General features: G+C 37.8%; 1 protein-coding gene across 1 annotated transcript; it reads left to right on the top strand.

The window, feature by feature from the left end:
- Positions 1–688: 688 nt before the first annotated feature.
- Positions 689–20,066, top strand: LOC149002122 (PH, RCC1 and FYVE domains-containing protein 1-like). Its single transcript, XM_089137882.1, has 9 exons — positions 689–1,443; positions 6,246–6,332; positions 7,273–7,362; positions 10,026–10,106; positions 10,282–10,476; positions 10,562–12,697; positions 17,431–17,577; positions 18,717–19,078; positions 19,275–20,066. Exons 1-9 carry the CDS (start codon positions 1,375–1,377, stop codon positions 19,405–19,407), a joined length of 3,300 nt encoding a protein of 1,099 aa, XP_088994008.1. The 5' UTR covers positions 689–1,374; the 3' UTR covers positions 19,408–20,066.
- Positions 20,067–20,604: the final 538 nt, after the last annotated feature.

The following is a 20,604-nucleotide window of genomic DNA, read 5'->3' as shown; positions in this document are numbered from 1 at the left end:
TCAAACCTACTTTATTCTTTTTAGTAATTTTCCCTCATGATGTATCAATAGATGGCACTGAGCCAGTCAATTTTGTTTTTGATGATATTATTTTGTTAAGCTTTGTCCCATGAGCCAAGTAAAATCTTTGATTGATTGAAAAATAAGGTAAATTAAATCAACTTTTACACAAGATGAAACAAAGAGATGGTTTTATCTTTTTTGTTACAAAAATATGTAAAAATAAACTAGTAATAATGATTAGGGCTCATATTCCTCGAGAAAGGGCCGACGGTAGAGAGTAGCAGAGGTTCAAACCTATACTTTCTTATACCTAGTGCTTCTATATAAGAAGGTGTCACCATTGTGTTGGAAACATATCTATAAAAAGAAAAAAAGAAAATGACATTGTAAAGGGCATTTTTGTCAAATAGAGTTAAATACTTAAATATATGTATATATATATATATAATAATAATTTTTTTTGGTTAAGACATAACAATTAACATTAAGGATTATTTTTCCTACCAAAAAAAAAAAACATCAAGGATTATTTTAATATATATTCATCGGTAGTCGGAAGCCACATTCAAGCCTTCTCATTGGTTCGGTGGCAGTGGCAATTTCGCAATTAAACTGAAAAGTTTGGGTTTTTGTAAGAAGTGCTCCACTTATTTTTCATTTTGTGGATGAGGGTCTTTGGGGGGAAGAGTTCTTGGGTTCAGTCAGGTGAGGGAACAGAGTTTTATGCTTTTATTATTTCGACTGTTTCGCTTTTCGCTTTTTTCTTCCATTGGATCGACCAGGTCGTTCTCTCTCTCTCCATCGATTGTGTGGGAACGTTGCTGCTCATCATCTGATATGCTTTTTTGTAGATTTCCTGTGAAATTCTTTCTCTGGATTAGTCTTCGATTTTCTGTCTGACAAGATATTGCGAGCTCAACGAGTTGAGAATCATCGAAAACAGTGGAGTTTGGGCTTTTCTCTGAACGATTCTCTTGGATAACGTGAAGTTGCATTTTAGGTATTGTTTTTAGTGTTGGTCGTATTCTTACTGAAACATAGAAGATATCAGAGGCGTTCAGTGCAGCATCGAGCTGAGTAGATTAAGCATTGACGAAGGATTTGGGGTTTGAGGAAGTATTTCTGGGGTTGTATCTATTTGGGAAGTATAGATGTAGTAGTTGTAGCTAAAATTGAATGGATCACGATGGCTGGTTCTTTGGTCTCCGGCGGTAATTTTATGTTTAAGTTCGCGATTTCGGTTTTGTATGTGATATGTGGGTGGATGCTTGAGTTCTTGGAAGAGAGAATGAATGGGAGGATTATTTTGAGAATGGATGAGTTGTTCAAGCTTCTGGAGTGTCGAATTCTGCTCGGAAATGTTGTTTCTTGATGTCTCGGACTGAAACGATGACAACGGATCTTAATAGGACGGGCTCTGGGGAAAGAGATGTTGAACAGGTAATCCTTTACTTAGTGAGCTTTCCGACTTGTTGACTTTTTTTCATTTGTAAATTTTAGCTTACAATCACGATGTGCAAGTAGAGTTGGAGGCATTTGTTTGTTCTTTGAAAATGCTGCATTCTGGTTCTTGCTTCCGCTGTTAATCTGTTAACGTGATTTATTTAGCAATGCTAGTGGGGAAGCTTGTGTCTATCTAATGTGGTACAGCGATAGGTAGGTCTAAATTTGGATTATCTAACTTGTTAGAGTAGCTGTATTTGGAATTTGTTCGGTTGGTTAATTATAAGGTAAAAAAAAAAACCTTTTTCTCGATTTGTATTTCACTTCCACCATTAAATAATGGGCCATGACGGTCAGTTGACTGAGCAGCAACTAGGTTCTATTTTTCTCTTGATATTGTCAATTGCCATTTGCATGTAGGGATAATGGTCAGAAAGATTGCATCAAAACTTCGCTGAGTAGTTAGTTGGCTATCAATTTCTGATCATGCAAAAAGACCTTATAGCGTGAGTTATGAATCCCCTGGATTACTACTAATTGAGTTCTTGAAGTAAAACTAGATTATTAATGTCGTAAAAAATGGTGATGCAGTAAAATTAACCACTTATAATTTCTTGGAACTTGAAGAGCTTTAAAATACGTTTTGTTTACATGATTTTAGTTTGTGTACTTGTTTTCCAATAAACTAGGCATGGCTGTATTATATTGACTGAAAGAAGGATGGTGCATCACACGCATAATTACTCAACTAAGCCTTATGCCTATTACTTTTCTCTATTAGGAGAGGGGATAAATAGGCACACTTTGATAAGAAGAGAAGTGGAGAGTTGGAAGCACCATTGATCAACAATACAGAGTCCTAAGGTCAGGAACACTAGAATTTTGTAATAATATGATGATTGCCTGAATAGAAGTTCAGCTTGGAATTATCTGCTTTAGCTCCAACTGCTTGGGATTGGCTGTTAATAACTATTTTTGGGGTCATGACTTCTGTTCACCTGTATCATTCATCTTCTTCTCACAATTTCAACATAAGTCATCACCTGCTTGTCCTCTTTATTTCTCCTGTATCACTGCTAACGTTCATTCATCTTGCCAACCCCTTCAACCTGAATCATCTCACCTATTCTCCTCACTATTGAATTCTTGGTTTTTGGGAAAACATCTGAATGATGTAGTCCTAGATTGATAGGAAATTAACCAGGAGCCAGTAAACCAGGATCTTGTATGACAGTGAAGTTCAAACAAACCAACACAGGGTTTTGGTTCCACTTGAGTGTTAGGGCTAGGTTAGGTTTAGGGTTTATTGTTGGGTTATGTTAATTGTGCGATCGCGAAATTCAAAGTTTCAGCAAATTAGGATTAGGCTTTTGGGTTTTGAAAAAGGAATCAGTTAATGATCTAGAGTTTAGAGGGTGAATCTTGGGCTGAAACTTGGACTGAATTTCCAAGGGACTAGGAGTGATGTTTGGTTGTGGTTCGGTGTGATTTGCATGGTTGATCTCTAATATGAGAATTTTGGGTCTTGAGAATTTTTCCTTGTGATGGATTGAATTTTATTGTTCAATTAGTTGAGCCTAGGATGAAATCGGGAACTTGGGTGCATTATTTTGAGAGCACGCCAAGATCTCATTCGAGATCTCGCTATTTTGAGACAATGAGTCAAGATCTCATGTGAGATCTTCTTTGTAGTAAATCTCGATCGAGATCTTGGTTTGGACTCTTAGTCCACTCAGCCACTTTAAATGCCATCTCTTGGTTTGGACCGAGATTAAATGCCAACTCTCTCTTACCTCCTAACTCGCTGAGACCTTTGAAACCTCCATTTTTGCCTTTTTTTTGCCAATTGACATTGGATCTTGATTTGCAGCAAGGTTTAGCACATCTACATCAAGAAAGGAAGATTAAATAAGGTCATTTGAAGAAGTTCTTCAACCTAAGCCATAACAGCCATTCATGGGCCCATGCCCAAATTGCAGGGAGATCCCGGGGCCTAAAATGATATAAGGCCTCTACATACCCAACAAATTGTGACACATGAGCCATACCCAACACTTCTATTATGAACTTATGATGGTTTTTTTGGATGAATAAATAATCTAATTAAATGAAGAACCAAAATACAAGAGAGATCCAAGAGACGAGATCAAAGAGAAGGAAGGAGTTGGGAGTTGAGGCCCCAAGAGACAACAATGAGCATGTTCCTTGGGGAGTCAACAATCGGGGGATGGGGAATAGAGCTAAGTCTAGCAGAAACATCAAAATAGATAGCATTCCAAATCGAGTCAATGGAGCAGGATTTAGAAGTCCAACATCTGAGATTACGCTCCCACCACAGATGGTAGATCACGGCACTAAAGACAAGTCTACCAATTCGGTCACAAATGGAGGTACCTAAAAACTTGCTCAAGATCCAAGAGCAATCACGATTAAACCCAAATGAACTTATGATGGTTGTATTATTGTAATCTCAAAAGTCGAGAATATGATGTTGTATCATATTCATATGGATGGAATTCTATTATTATTCAAGTTATTTGATGTATCTTCTCACTTGCTTTTCATTTATATGTCCTAATAGTTCTATAATTTATATTTTATAACCTTGCATGTTCATTCCTGCAGCATTTTAGTTTCAAACTTGAGGTGGAGTTAGAACTCATACTTAAGGTTGTCTTCTCACAAGTTTTAGGCCACCAGTGTGTTTAGAAGGTCTAAAATAGGCTAAATACCGACTTTGAGTCCAACTTGACCCTTAAAACCCCCAAGATGGGCCCTTCAGTTCACTCGACTTGGCTGGGAAAAAAATACTAGATCTTGAGCACGATCTCTCTTTTTCGAGGGGCAAAATGGGTGTCGAGAGCGAGATCTTGAATCATGCTTGGGTGTAATGCCAACAAATGATTGGGATGATTTGGATTGAGTATTTTGAGGTTTGGGGAAAAGTTCTTTTGATTTTGGATGCATAAGATCCACTTCTAGATTTGGTTTCTCTACGGTGGAGATGGTTGAGGTATATAAGAGTCAGATGCTGACTTGGGTTCTCCTGAGCAGCAGCTTGTTTGATAGAGATCCCGAGCAAAGATTGAATCTTGAACTTGAATCAGAAAGTGATCTTCAGAACTTGAAGGAGATCTTTATGGAACCTGAATGAGAGCTTTCTCTGATTCCTCTCTCCAAAAGGTGTTCATGGGACCAAACACCATTCCCACCAGCTTTGATCAAATGGAGACAAATAAAATTTGGAGATGGAGAGGAGCAACAAAAAGCTTCCATTAATATCAAAATTTGTGTTCAATATTTGCCTCTATTACAACCTTATATAATATACTCAAAATAGACTCCTATTACTAAAAGTAGAAGGCCTAGACTGATCGTTAACCTATTAGGTAACTTAAACTTACCAGGAAAGTGAGACAATGAAAACAATAGTCTTAAAATAATTTTTAATTAATTAACGAGTCAAATCCCGGTTTCCTACTTTGTACCCATATTTCAAGCCCACTACACTGGCCAATCATGGAGGGAATCAAAGGCCAGATACATATGACCCAACCACGCTTATTTCCACCAAAAGACGTCTTAGACTCTTAGTTCCCCTAAGTGACTTATTCATCCAGAAAAACAAAAGAGAAGTAACCCCCAAATGACTTATCAACATCGCTAAACTAGTTCAATTTGGGTTTCCTCATCTTTTTACATTCTAAGTTCCCCCAAAGTGTGCTCGTTTCTGATTCTACCTTCCCAATGTTGCCAGTTAGTTATCTCAACATCCTCATTTCAGATACAGTAGTGTTTTTCCATTCTCTGCTTTCATCTACATAAAGCATTTACATTCTAAGTTCCCCCAAAGTGTGCTCGTTTCTGATTCTACCTTCCCAATGTTGCCAGTTAGTTATCTCAACATCCTCATTTCAGATACAGTAGTATTTTTCCATTCTCTGCTTTCATCTACATAAAGCATTGTTCGTCTTATGTCTTGCTATTGAAATTTACTCTTTAGTTTTAAGGGAATGTATCAGTTTGACAAAACCGGAAAAGCTTTTTTTCTGCTTTACCGCACTGGTCTAAACTTTGGCTGCATTTTTTTCAATGTCTCCATTGTTATGACCCACGGAGAATGATGCTGCCTCCATCTTTCATCAGACTATTAAAGAATATAGATACCATATATTACTTCGTAGATCATGGTCTATGAGCCCAGCATGCCATAGATATTGTTATGAGTTCTGTCGCCTTACTTCCTCCTGTGCCTCCCTTTCAAATGGGAGATCAGAGGAGGTAGTAGAGAGTGGAGAGAAGAGTATAGGTGAGTGGCATTAGCTTTAACACAGTTTTGAAGTTGGGGTTTTGTATTCTAAATATTAAGCTCATATTTAGCTGCATAAATCTTATTCTTTTGGTAGCATGTGTGTACTAAGAAATAGAATATACAGTAGAACTCATTTAGGAATACAAGAAATAGTATGAACTGCAATATATGAGAAAACATGAAGTGACATATTGAAGGCATATTGCAAAAATAATGAATCTTTTTAAGGGCAAGAAAAGTTCATATGAAACAGGCAACAGTAGTATATGCTTTTATGGTCTTGTATGACTATGAACAAAGACTATTGGAGAGCAAGGACCCATGTACTCAACCCATTTAGTTTGGATAAGCCTATATTGTTGTTTTACATTGTGTTGCTGTATCTTTCTTTTTTGATAATTATATAAATGTGGAACCTAATTATTTTTCATTGGTGTAGCATTTTACATTCTAATCAAACTCAATTTCTTGATTTGATTTACAACAGGCTATTACTGCTCTTAAGAAAGGAGCATACTTGCTCAAGTATGGACGTAGAGGGAAACCTAAGTTCTGTCCCTTCAGGCTCGCAAATGTAAGCTTTCCTTAATGTCTCACTTTTCTTTGTTCTTTTGCTGTAATTTGATTTTCAGCTGAATGTGATCTTTTATTTTCCTGATTGAATGCACAAGCCCTAATTTAAAAATGAAAAAGGATGGAAAGAAGAAATTGTATCATATCATTACCCAATTTATGTCATACAGGAATCCAGTGTGTGATTATAATTGTGAAGCAGTTTGTTGTTATGAATAAATGTGCAAGATCGTAAAATCTTGAAAAGATTATTAAGTTCATAATACATTCATGGGCATGAGAATGACAAATTTCAATATTTACTTTTACTCAATTGTGTTTGAACTATGTCCTTTGGAGTTGATTTCACAGATTTATGTAGCCCACTGACATAAGCATAGAACATCACAATTAGCACTTCTTTATGATTGTTCACATCACATTCCTCTTTTTTCAACCATCTGATATGCTTCTGTGTGTTTTGTTTAAAAAAGGAATGATTATAAGTCTTAGAGAGTTGGTTTCACTTATGAAACTTCCGAGTAATACATCCTCCTAGAGTTGGAAGAATGTGTCCCTAGGAGTCTCAGTGATATATTTAAGAGAGTCATTGGTTGCCGGGTTTGGTTTTGCTAATTTTGCTTGGCTATGGTTTTCTTGACTTGTTTATGTCTTTTTTGTTGGGTGAGTTTGACTTTTTCATGTCTTGCTCTCTCTGGGGCATGGTTTTTCACAATTCCTTGGTCTAAACAATGTGATTCTGTCCTACTCATTGATGAATTCAGATGCTCAACTTAAATAATAACATAGAATACGATAAGAATATGGAGGTTCTTGTAGGTTTATTCTTCCAACATTGTTCAATAACTAAACGCATGCACTTTTTGGAACTGCTTATTTCTTGATTCTGTAACCTAGTGAGTATTTAGAAAGTGATTCTCTTTTTGTGCTAATCCTTTCAGGACGAATCAGTTTTAATTTGGTACTCTGGAAAGGAGGAGAAGCACCTTAAGCTGAACCATGTGTCTCGAATTATACCGGGCCAGCGCACTGTAAGAATCTTATCTTTAGATCCTTGCCTCTCATGGTACTTCTAGTAATCATAGGAGAATGAGAGGTCATATCTGTAGCTTTCAATAAATTTTCAGCATATAAAGGAATCACTCGAGGTCCTTAATTTTTCTTTGTATTCGGGCATGTAGGACTAAGCTAATTTATTATTGTTGTTAATTTGATCATTCTGTTACTTTATAGGATACGTATTTGTTTACTTAATTTTATTTTAATCATCTCATTGGATATAGCAATCACTAGGGAGTTCGGTTCCTTCACCCATATGGAGATAAAATTTTCCAACCCATATGTTTGGATTAATGACGCGTGTCCTGTCTAAAGACAATATCCTTTTTTGTTGGTAATTAACTAAAATAGAATCTAACACCACTAACAACCGTTTACTCTTCTATTAAATTTGTTATTTTTAATTTTTTTTCATATTAACTTAAGAAATGAAATTGGATCCCACAAATGTAGGAACCCAAATTTTCTCTCCTTCACTCAACCTTTTCATCTTCGCTTCCATTCATTCTTTCTCTCTCTTCTCTTTCTTTTCAAGCCACTTGATCATACCTTGTCGATATGTTAAAACTAAACAAAATATGCATACAGATACAAAGTTCAGAAAAACTAGAATGGGATTCAAGTCTTATTACTATTACTTTGTACAGGAGAACATATAATGGAACAAAGATAATACTTCCGTTAAACACATTGTGATAAGCTTAAAAAATTTGTCTCTTATCTATTAGATGCAGATGTCCTTTTCCTTTTGGTATTCCTTAGAATTTTAGTTTTGTGTTCTCATTACAATTTGAACAAGAGACATAGAAGAGAAGAGAGAAGAGAGAAGAACGCTGAAGAATGGAAGTGGAGACGGAAAGGGTGAGTGAGGGAGAGAGAAGATTTGGTTTTCCTACATTTATGGGTTCGGATTTCGTTTTGTTAAGCTGATGTGGAAAAAATTAAAAATAACAAAATTAATTGGAATTAAAGGGTGGACGGTTGTAAAGGTGTTAAGTTCTATTTTAATTAATTACCTACAAAGGAGGATTTTGTTTTTAAATTGGTCACATGTCATGAATCTAAGTATCCATCCTTGTGTTCCCAAAATTGTAACTTAACTCTTTCTTCCAGACCTATTTCAGGTTTCTATGCTATAATTATATTAAGACCCTCTTTTACCTACAAAAAGCTTGGTAATCTTTATTTCATCGACTGCATCATTCTTTCATTCTTATTTACTTCCATGCCTACTCCATTTTCTGTTGTTTTTATCATTAGTATTCTAAAGTTTAAAGTTGTCCCACCTCCTTAGCTTTTTTCATAACATCTACCAATTCTAAACTCTTACCAATTAAAGGTCCACTGTTCAAAGATGTTAACCTAATCCTAAACATGGTTCAAGGTCTCAGTTTTGGATCTGGTTTCAGCTAGGGAAACTGAGTTGGACAGAGACCTCAGTTAGTGGTGCTTTTTTATTTTTGAATTTGAAGACAGGTTTCAGTGGGTTTTTGAACCAGTTAGGTCATGAAACTCTTTGTATAGCCTATTTTGGGCTATGACACAATGGCACTATCAAATTTAGAAATGTCAAAGTCTAAATGGGAGTTTGACTTTGGACCCTAAGTTGGTAGGCGTTGACATACTAACTGATAGCCTCTATTGTACACATTGCTTAGTCGTAGAAAGGATATATTTAATGTAAAATACTGAGATCTCGAGTAAATACTGTTTTCTTAACTTGTCCTCTGTCTTGTCCTGAAACTTTAGAAAACCAAGATACCTCAGAAATTTCAGTGAGAGCTCTTTCCATGATCCTATTCTTTTGGACCAGCTCCTTTACGTGCAGTTGTCCAAGGTGCAAGAACCCTTGCCAGGTCTTCAATGGTTCTTGGCTTTAACAACACAGCATGACATATGGTGTTGCTTAGGGAGGACCTCTGGCTAACCCGTAGTCACTATTTAAATTACAGTGTATAGTATCTAAATTTGCTGACTATATAGTTAGTAATACTTTAGTTGGTGGGATTGTGGGAGGTCCACATAGTATTTTGGTGACTTTAGACTTTTGGCATCTGAGAAAGTATATTTGCTGGGAATTACTTCCATGATGAGTTATACTTGAGAATTGCTTCCCTTGTGAGTCTGTGTTTGCCTCTCGTTTTGAGTTTGAAAGCCTTGTGAGTTTTAAAGTCTTGTCTTTTTCAGCTCCTATGGTTATAAAGTAACTGTTCAAGGGTGGTCTTGCCACCAATCACATATCCAAGGAAACATCGTTGCTCCTTTACTCAATGCTTTCTAATGGTTCCTGGCAACTACTATATAATTGTGAAGCTTTGAGGTTGATCATTACCTTGAAGTTGCATCTTCAATGTTCTTTTCCAAGACTCTTATTTCATGAGTTGTGTTGATCATGGTGCTTCTCCATTAGAATTGTTATTTCAGTTACTCTGTTTTAATCTAATAGCTTCTTTTCCTGTTTTCGTTAAAATTTCCTTCCGATCCTGAATTTGATTATCATTTCCACTTTTTTGTAATATCAATTTTCTTTGCGCTTGTTATGAGATACTGTTGGATATCTGTACTTGCTTGCTAAATACTTTCAGTTTTAGATACAACTTAATTAATGACAATGCACAACTGTTGTTTTCTCCAGGCAATCTTTCAGAGGTATCCTCGGCCTGAGAAGGAATACCAGTCATTTTCTCTTATATATAATGATAGATCACTGGATCTGGTTAGCATTTCTTGATTTAGACTTGTCTTTTTCTATTATGCATGGGTTTGCTGATGCTGCTGACTGTAGAAGCTTTACCTAATTGTCCCTGTCATTAATATTTGATCTAAAGTAATTCCCAGCTTTCATGAAGATTGAAGATTTTTCTTAATATGATGATCTTTCTATTTACCAGATTTGCAAAGATAAAGATGAAGCCGAGGCCTGGTTTATTGGCCTAAAATCTTTAATTTCACGTAGTCATCACCGTAATTGGAGAACGGAGTCCAGAAGTGATGGAATTTCATCTGAAGCAAACAGTCCCCGGACGTACACTCGGAGAAGTTCACCTTTAAGCTCTCCATTTGGTAGTGCTGATAGTTTCCAAAAGGTTTGAATTTCTTATAATTTTGTTTATTCTCATACTTTCTATTTAACCACCTCAAATATGATAGATATTCCTTCTCTTAATTCAGGATTGTGGAGAGCCTCTTCGTCTTCATAGTCCATATGAAAGTCCCCCAAAGAATGCTCTGGAAAAAGGATTTTCAGATGTGGTATTATATGCTGTGCCTCCTAAGGGATTCTTCCCAACAGATTCTGCTACTGGTTCAGTGCATTCGACGTCATCCGGAGGGTCAGAAAGCATGAATGGACACATCAAAGGCATAGGAATGGATGCCTTTAGGGTAAGTCTATCGAGTGCAGTTAGCTCATCAAGTCAAGGTTCCGGCAATGATGATGCAGATGCTTTAGGGGATGTGTTTATTTGGGGTGAGGGCACTGGAGACGGTGTTTTGGGTGGAGGTACTCATAGAGTTGGAAGTTCTACTGGTCTTAAAATGGACTCACTTGTGCCAAAACCCTTGGAGTCTGCTGTAGTACTTGATGTTCAGAACATAGCCTGTGGTGGTCGTCATGCTGCTTTAGTAACTAAACAAGGGGAGATTTTCTCTTGGGGAGAGGAATCGGGTGGCCGGCTTGGTCATGCTGTAGATTCTGATGTTTCACACCCCAAGTTAATTGATGCTCTTAACACTACAAACATTGAGCTTGTAGCATGTGGAGAGTACCACACATGTGCTGTGTCACTCTCTGGAGATCTGTACACATGGGGTGCTGGTACTCACAACTTTGGGCTCCTTGGACATGGAAGTGTGGTGAGTCACTGCATCCCAAAAAAAGTCAATGGACCTTTGGAGGGCATACATGTGTCGTCTATCTCCTGTGGACCTTGGCATACTGCTGTAGTGACCTCTTCTGGGCAGTTGTTTACTTTTGGTGATGGAACTTTTGGAGCTCTGGGTCATGGAGACAAGAAAAGTGTGTTAATTCCCAGGGAGGTGGAATCTCTCAAGGGATTACGTACTGTGCGAGCAGCTTGTGGTGTTTGGCACACTGCTGCAGTTGTGGAGGTTATGGTTGGGACTTTAAGTTCCAGCAATTGTTCATCTGGAAAGCTGTTTACATGGGGAGATGGTGATAAAGGTCGACTTGGACATGGCGATAAGGAATCAAAACTTGTACCTACATGTGTTGCAGCTCTGGTTGAGCCTAATTTTTGTCAAGTTTCCTGTGGTCACAGCCTGACAGTGGCACTTACAACCTCTGGCCATGTTTATACAATGGGTAGTCCTGTCTATGGCCAGCTAGGAAACCCTCATGCTGATGGGAAACTCCCTACTCGTGTTGACGGTAAACTTCTGAAGAACTTTGTGGAGGAGATAGCTTGTGGTGCATATCACATTGCTGTCTTAACTTCCCGAACTGAAGTTTACACGTGGGGCAAGGGAGCAAATGGTAGACTGGGTCATGGAAATACTGATGATAGGAATACCCCAACATTGGTTGAAGCCTTAAAGGACAAACAAGTTAAAAGTATTGCTTGTGGTACCAATTTTACTGCAGCTATCTGTCTTCATAAATGGGTATCTGGTGTTGATCAATCAATGTGTTCTGGTTGCCGGCAGCCATTTAATTTCAAAAGGAAGCGCCATAATTGCTATAATTGTGGGCTTGTTTTCTGTCATTCATGTAGCAGTAAAAAGTCCCTTAAAGCTTCTATGGCACCAAATCCAAACAAATCATATCGTGTCTGTGATAACTGCTTTAGTAAGCTGAGAAAAGCTATTGAGACTGATGCTTCATCTCACCACTCTATGAATAGAAGAGGAAGCATAACCCAGGGGCTTACTGAGTTGGCTGAAAAGGAAGAAAGGTTGGAGTCAAAAACTCATCCTCCGCTGGCTCGATTTTCTTCAATGGATTCTTTTAAGCGAGTAGACAAGTCTTCCAAGAGGACAAAGAAATTGGAAGTTAATAGTAGTCGTGTTTCTCCTATTCCAAATGGAGGATCTCAATGGGGAGCACTTAATATTTCTAAATCTTTCAATCCTGTCTTTGGATCATCTAAAAAGTTCTTCTCGGCTTCTGTTCCTGGATCAAGAATTGTTTCCCGAGCAACATCTCCAATATCAAGACGCCCAAGCCCACCTCGTTCTACAACACCGACCCCAACACTATCTGGACTTACATCACCGAAAGTGGTAGTGGATGATGCTAAAAGGACAAATAATAGCTTGAGTCAAGAAGTTCTCCAATTGAGAGCCCAGGTATAGATTTTGCATCTATTGTCAAATATCTGTTTTGTAACTTCGTCCATTTTGTTTGACCATCGTTCAGGGTTTTTTTTTTCACTTCCTTAGTTAATTGGTATTATCCTTCATTATTTAACTCTATCTCGCAAACTTCAATGACTAAGCTGCATGGTTGTTATAGAGTTGTATGATTTTTGTTTTATTTATTCTAGGGCTTCTACATCTATACCACAACATTATCTAAAGGTCAAGCTGTTTGTAACCACTCCTGTTTAACCATATTTTATTTGTCATTTTAACCCTAAGTTTATGTACACTATTTTCTTTTAAATAGGAGTGTTCTTATAATTCCCCTTCTTCCTTGTTCTCCCTCTCTGTCTCTGATACCCTCCTCTAATATTCTCCCAGCTCTATTTTCCACTAATTGCCACTGCAGGCAATCAGTCTGGTACCAATTGCAGTGAGAGGCATTGTTTTTGGTAATACTAGGTGGTAGAAAGGAATATAGGTTGCTGAGCGATACTGAATAAACTATAGGATAACTCTAGTCATAATTGAAACCACTTATAGCTTCAGTGAAGTTCCGCATCATGGCCAGGATGAAAGTATTGCTGTAGCAGGGAGCCAAAGCTTGAACAGTAAAGATCCATTGAGAGAAGATAAGACATGGAAAAGGAAAAAAAAATCATCATACTTTGTTTTTGAACTCATTTGTAGAGGAAAAAAAATGTGCCTTATGTAGTCCTAGATTCATAGATGAACAAGTAGGAGTTAATCTCTTGAAGATCCAGTGAGAACCAAACTCGAATTTGAAAATCTAGGGTTAGGGTTAGCTGAAATTTGTATTTAAGGTTTCTAGGGTTTAATGATGGAATTTAGGAAAGGGGCTTGGATTGAGTTCTAACCGTGGAATAGGGTTATTTGATCCAAATATCGAACTTGTGGTTTGTTGTCAAATCTGAAACTTCAGAGAGAAAATGGTAAGGCGACATGTATGGCGAAATTTCAGGGTTTTGGCTTGTCAGATTGCAACCAGATTTGAATGGTTTTGTCAGGAGGGTATGGGGATGATATGGTCTAAAGAGGAGGAAGATCTGATGGTTGGATTGGACTGGGCAGCATCTGTTCTAACGGCCTAACGGGTTTCATGCATACTAAGGATCAATTTTAGTAATACACTGTACAATTCCAGAAGTTAAGAATCGAAGATCACGAAGAATGGTTCTGCTTTGCCATATCAGAGGATTTGTTGTGGTAATGCATACCAGAGGTTACTGGATTGAAATTTACCATTTAATTTCTGAGGTTTTCCACATCTTCGCTAGTTTATTGTTCAGGATTTAGGAAACCAATTCTATTCATATAGACAAACTCATTTTTGTAGGTGCACATCTGATATGCAGCTTCATTCTGGTGTTATAGCATACAAATTCTTGAAAGATAAATTTTATTTTCAGTTGACTTGAAATAGCTTCAATATTAGTATGACTTGGAGAGACTAATGACCTTCCAACTTATTGATGATGGTGGAATTGCTGCTCAATTTGTTATCACATATGCATCATCCAGAACATTCTTGTATGGCTGGGTTTATGTTGTGCCTGTAAGCTTTTTGCTGCTTGATTCTCAATTTAATGTTTTACTGCGTATTTAGAACTTCAGTAAAAGGGAAACTAAAATTGAAGTATAACTTTAGTGACTCAAGATGATACCTTCGAGTTAGTGTGGAAACTTTGCACCCTTGCTACATGGTTAGTGTCCAAATTCCAGTTATACTTTAGTCTCCTCCAGTGCATGCATCTGATGATGGATATGCTAGTAACATTTGGTGGTTCTTTTTGGCCTCTCTATTGCTTTCTGTTATAGATCTGTTTTTTCTTTTGATTTCTCTGCTATGTTCAGTTGGAGCAGTTGAAAGAGAAGATGAAATAGAGGAAGGCGGAGGTGGTGGTGGTTTATGGAATAATAGGAGAACTACTTAGGACATTTCTTTCTGAGTACTGGACTTAGACTAAAGTTGAGGTGGAGATGTCAAAGTATGCTTAGGTTGTTTTCAGTATGTCAATACCATGCCTCTTTCTGTGAGTTGTCCTTGATGAAAACATCTAGAATCTGATATTTAAAAGTAATAAATGGCTGTAGATTCATTACTGATCTCAGCATACAATTTATTCAAACATTTCAGCACAATAAGCTCTTCAGTACTTGTGAAGGCTATTGAGATCTAATTGCTGGATTGGCCTTTTTCCACAAGAGCTTATGGTGTAGATAGAGCTTCTGTTTGTCCAGATGGTTTTCATTGTTAGAACTTTCGAAGAAGATGGTTTTTTTTTGTTAATTTGTTGTCATGTGTAATTGAGAAAATTGAACTTACAGCTGATAGAGATGTGCTTAATTGCATTGGGAAGGGCTTTGGGTTGTGGGTCAGTTCATTTTTTTTTTTTTTGGGGGGGGGGGGGGGGTGGTTGCAAGAGGACGGGAAGGGGGAGAATGAGTATTATGGGATCCTGTGGTAGTCTGGTTCAAGTGGGAAAAGGTTTTATCTACTTAAAAGGGGGCAATATGATTTCTAGAAAGTGTGCCATTTGGGTTTCTCTGTCATTATTTTCTGTTCCTCCTTCAGATTTCTGTGTATTGAGAAATTCTTTAATGTGATGATGCGAAAGATGATCACTGGACATTACATGTGAAGTGGAAGAGTCTATTAGGTTAGGGGCAAGGTAGGTTGATTAGCACAATTAGAGAAAAGTGTGCAACCCAATTGGTGAATGGCTGGATGCTTTGAGAGGAGGATAGGAAGCTGTGTTAGTAATCAAGTAGGTGTTAATTGCTAAACATGGTATGTACCTTTGCTTGGACCAAGACACTTAGGTTGAAGGTCATGAAACATTGGAGGTTGAAGGGTATGAATATTTTGAAAAGAAATGTGAACAAATGGAGTTGGAGTAGTTCTGTTGATGTAGGTGTAAGAAGCTCTGCTAGAACTAGAGAGGGTGCAGGATGATTTCAGCTTAAGATTAGATTTCTACAAAGATGATGCATACAGATTTCTATAAGATGATACACGGGATGCAATGGCTACATACACAAAATCATCGTAAAATAGTGGGTTCCAAGAGGACTTCATTCTTCCTGTAGGCTGCATAACTGGAAAAAGATTCTAGCAATTGAGTCTTGAATTGATGGAGGATGAGGTCCATGAGGAGTGAATGCAGTTGACTTTTTGAAGGGAGGAAGAACTGAATTACCTGTGGTTGGTTGCTTGGTGGATTTTTTTGGTCTGTTATGGAGGATTGGAGTGTTGGGACCGTCAGAGGAAGAGGGAACAGAATATCGAATTTTGCAGGGAGCCGTGTATTGGAGGGAGAGGATCAGAAAGATTTTTCAAACTAGGGAAGAATTGGTGTGCATTGTGACAGAAGGCTAAGAGAATAGTCACCTTTTGATTCTTGGAATGTCTCTTAAGGAATTCAGACGGCAGAGTGCTAATGCTGATGTTGGGTAACTATGCTTATTTGTAAAGGATGCCGGTTGGGTTTTTGAGTGTTGAATGAGAATCAGTGTTCCTTTATTCTCAGAACCCATACTGATTTTATTGCATGCTTCTATAGGTTACTCATTCTCTCTCTCTCTCTCTACACTTAACCCCAGATATTATCTGAGACCCAGGGAAGCCCCTAAAGACCCCCCCCCCCCCAAAAGAAAAAGAAAAAAAAGAAGGTAGGGTTGACATAGATCTTTTATAGGACTTGAGTTTTTTTCCCCCGCTATTGCCATTAAAGAGAGAAGGTGTAATGCAAAATTCTTTTGTCTTCATCTTTCTCAGGTTGTCTTATGTAGAAAATAGTACATGGATCCATGTCCATACTGTTCTTAATTTTTTAGTTTGACCTCTGTCAGAACCATGTTATTTTTTGACTTTGGTACTATAGATTTATTATCTTAATTTCAGAAAACTCACGTGTGACTTGGTGCTTTCGTCTGTGTCACTGTTATATACAAGAGAGGAGCATGACAGATGTGTACAGGATCAGGTTCTGATTAATTAAATAACTTGTTTCAATATTGTTTGTGCTGTGCATACACTGATCAAAATGCACATTCTGAGGACTGCAAGTGATACAATGATGATTCAAGGAATTAAGATTCGATCAGGATCAACCATGACCGATCCCAATTCTGTTCAATCTGGGTCAGCCGGTTCAGTCTGGAATCAGATCAGGATGTGGGACTATAGATTCCAGTACTGTCTTTGATATCTTGAAACATAAAAGCTACAGAAATGGAAAAACAGAAGTGAGACTTTGAAGTCAATATGTTGGATGTTGCCATTTCCATCTTAATTGAATTGTTTTAACCTCATGAGCCAGAAACTACTTTTCTTAGTTGTTGCTCAGCATGCTTAGTCTCTGTTTGGAAAATATGTTCATGCCTATTTGATCATAGAGTTGATATTTATTTTCTTTTACTTATTAGTATGATGTCATGTGTATATATAGCTTCCTATGGTAGTGAAATATTGATTCCTCAGAGGTTATATAATTAACATCATTGTATAAAACAAAAGTTCTTCTTCTTTTGTAACCCAGGCTTTAATTGGATTATTCTGTGCATGGTAGGTTACCAAAAGGACTTCTAGTTTATTTTCAAACAAATTGAACTGTCTGCTTTCTTGCTTCCCATTGGACGACTTGCTGCTGCAATTAGTACTCTCTTTAGGAATTATTTCTGATTAACTTTATATGTAGGTAGAAAATCTCACTCACAAAGCACAGCTGCAAGATGCTGAGCTGGAAAAAATGACGAAGCAGCTGAAAGAAGCCATGGAAATTGCAGGGGAAGAGACTGCAAAATGCAAAGCAGCAAAGGAAGTGATTAAATCATTGACTGCCCAAGTAAGATACATGTTTATTTTCATAGTACTTCATCAAATAAAATTTTTACTGTAAGTTGACGTGGATTTAAGCTTAACATTAATTGTTATATTGGCTTGGTTTTTACTACGATTTGGGTTTTCATTGCACTCATCTTAGATGGAAATTTTTTTGGAGAAAAAATGTTATGCTCTTTCAGTAAGTGTAGTAAGTATTAGATTCTATTTTTTCGCAACTGGTTTTACTAGTTGCTTGATTCCACTAGCCTTGTTTTTCTTATTATGTTTGTATAATTCTATTTAACAGAACTTCTTTGTTGGTTTTGAACTATGGGGGTAATCTATGGGATGCTTTTAGGACCTTGGGATCATTACACTTGGAGGAGTGAAAAGGAGTTGCCGTAACCAACTGCTGGTTGGTGGGTTATAAATGGGGGGAAATTGGGGGGGGGGGGGGGCGATTGTGAGGAGAGGGAATCGAATAGTGACTGACACCATCATGAACAGTTTTAGCTTTCATGTATTTGTTCTTCTTTATTGCAGTAATTGAATCTTATTAGTTTTCATATTCGATTAGTGGGGTCTTAACAGATTATTAGAAAAGTAGTGAGAAAGTATATGCTTGTTGTGGGTCTTGATCCTGGTACAACCATGAATGTAATTGTTTAGAAACAGAGACCTGTATTGCCAGTCCCTTATAGGGTTTTGTTCTTGGGATGCTTCTACGACTATTACTTTGACTTCCCCATACCTATTGTCTTTTTAATCTTTCTCTTGCTTACTCTTTTTGTTTTCTACTTTTTTGACAGTTCCCTTTCGATATGTGTAGCCAACCCCATTTAGTTGCAATAAGGTTATGATTGTTTTTGTTCTTGTTGCTGTCATTATTGTTGTCGTCGTTGTTTTGTAGCTGTCGTTGTAGTGTCTGCATGTCCAGCTGAAATGCATTGAGGTTTGTATCTTATGTGGTTTCCAAATTTCTGGCTATAGAAGAACTTTGTCTTTATCCACTTGATAGGATCACAATCTACATGAGGCATGAATTGAATCTTTTATGTGGAAGTCGCATGCTAATATTTTATTGGTTACAGACTCCTAAATTTTTTTTCTACTCATTTGACTGCTTGCTGCTGACTTCTTGTTTTCTTAATTTTCATATAGCTGAAGGATATGGCTGAAAGGTTGCCTGTGGGAGCAGCGCGCAACTGCAAACCACCTTGCTTTGCTTCAGTAGATGTTTCTGCTGCATCAGTTGACTGGCTGAGCAGTTCAGCAGCTTCCCATGAATCAGATACTAATGGAGCGACTAGCATGGTACTTCCCAATGGATCCAGTACCAGCAGTAACCGTAATTCCAATCACAACAGACTGGGCCATTCAGAAGCAACTACCAGGAATGGGAACAAAACAGAAGGTGAAACTAATCACGAGGCTGAATGGGTTGAGCAAGATGAGCCTGGTGTGTATATCACGCTTACATCCTTACCTGGTGGTTTTAAAGATCTAAAGCGAGTCCGCTTCAGGTATGATGTAGCTCCCTGTGGTTCATTTCCATCCTTTCTAATTCGTAAGTTTTTAGCATGTCTCTTCCTTCCCAACTCCTTACCTCCCGCTCATCTGCTGGTTTGATTTCCTGACAAAAAACAAGATTTATTTCTTCTGTTTTAATAAGCAAATTAGCACTTGTGCCTTGATACCTCCTAAAATGTCTAAATGCAGTCGGAAGCGGTTTAGCGAGAAACAAGCAGAACAGTGGTGGGCTGAGAACCGGGCAAGAGTTTATGAGCAGTACAATGTGCGGATGATGGATAAGTCTAGCGTTGGTGTTGGGAGTGAGGACTTTTCTCATTGAAGTATAAATGATCTGTATATCCAATTGGCCTGCAGAGTTGGGTTTCAATCACGTGTAAGCTCATTTTGATCAATTAGATATTGATTTCTTTCATCTTTTTAGAGGTTCACAAAGCATTGTTGGCTTGACAGATGAGTAGCAGAAAGATTTAATAGGGTTTCACTTTTCTTTTCTTTTCTTTTCTTTTCGTTTTCTTCTTAGGTGGGCTAAAATGTGTTTGGAGGATAGTGGTAGAATGAGTTGAGGGTGAGAAATGTAAATTCTTAGTAGGTTGCTGGCTTTGATTCTAAGCAGCTGCCTTGTAAATTCATAAGCAAATGCATCTTCTTCAAAGTATATTTTGGTCATAAACGTTAGCGGTTTTTGCGTTATGTTGAAGGGCTCTTCATTTTTTCTTTTCTTATCAAAGAGTACATAACCAAATTACCTGTAATTCTTGTTATAGAGCCAAATAACCCGCTCTTCCCCATAAACTGACAAAAAGTTTCTGGTCTTCCCCAGAAATTGGTCCCTAACACTAACCCAAACCCTGGTGGAGCAGCAATTAATCGAAGGTGCCCAATTTGAGAATCCCCAAGAGGCCAAGGATTAGCTGGTCGATTGCTGCTAGATGGTTATCACCGCGAGAGTTTGATGATGATGATGATAGGTCATATGGCTCTTCTAAACACCTTGATTAGAGTAATGCTTGCAGGTGGGTGCCGGGATGGGATTTTCTTGAATACTTACTTCTTTTAAGGACACGCTCGAATGAATCCGCAGCAGCCACTTCACCTCCACCTCCACCTCCTGCATTGCAGAGCAGATTGCTTGTCGGAGGTGGAGATTCATTCCATTAATGGTCTCCAATCGATGCCATTGCCATGTGCAACTGCGGTTACCTGCGGGCCAAGTTCCATGGCGGCCTGTTCATGTGCCCCGGCAATGCCCGCCCAGAAAAGTTTCGTGGGTTAACTAATCAGGATTCATAATGTGATCTCTGAAATTTCAGTTTATTTTCTCAAAAGTTGCAGTTGCTGTTGCAGGCAGTATTAAGAAGCAATCTCTCGCATTAGTAGGAAGAAGAAGAAGAACAAGAAGAAATTGGAAGAGCTGCAGCACGAAAAAAAAAAAAGATAGAGAAAAAGAAGCATATTTATGGGGTTTAGGGTCTCGAACTCTGATCTTTCCTTCTTTTTTTATCGGTCTTTCTTTGAT

Source organism: Hakea prostrata, chromosome 10, assembly GCF_041222555.1.
Source record: "Hakea prostrata isolate BN-2017 chromosome 10, UWA_Hpros_2, whole genome shotgun sequence".
Classification (NCBI taxonomy): Eukaryota; Viridiplantae; Streptophyta; class Magnoliopsida; order Proteales; family Proteaceae; genus Hakea; species Hakea prostrata.
Note: the sequence above shows the minus strand (reverse complement) of the source record. Positions and strands in the feature narration are given on the sequence as shown.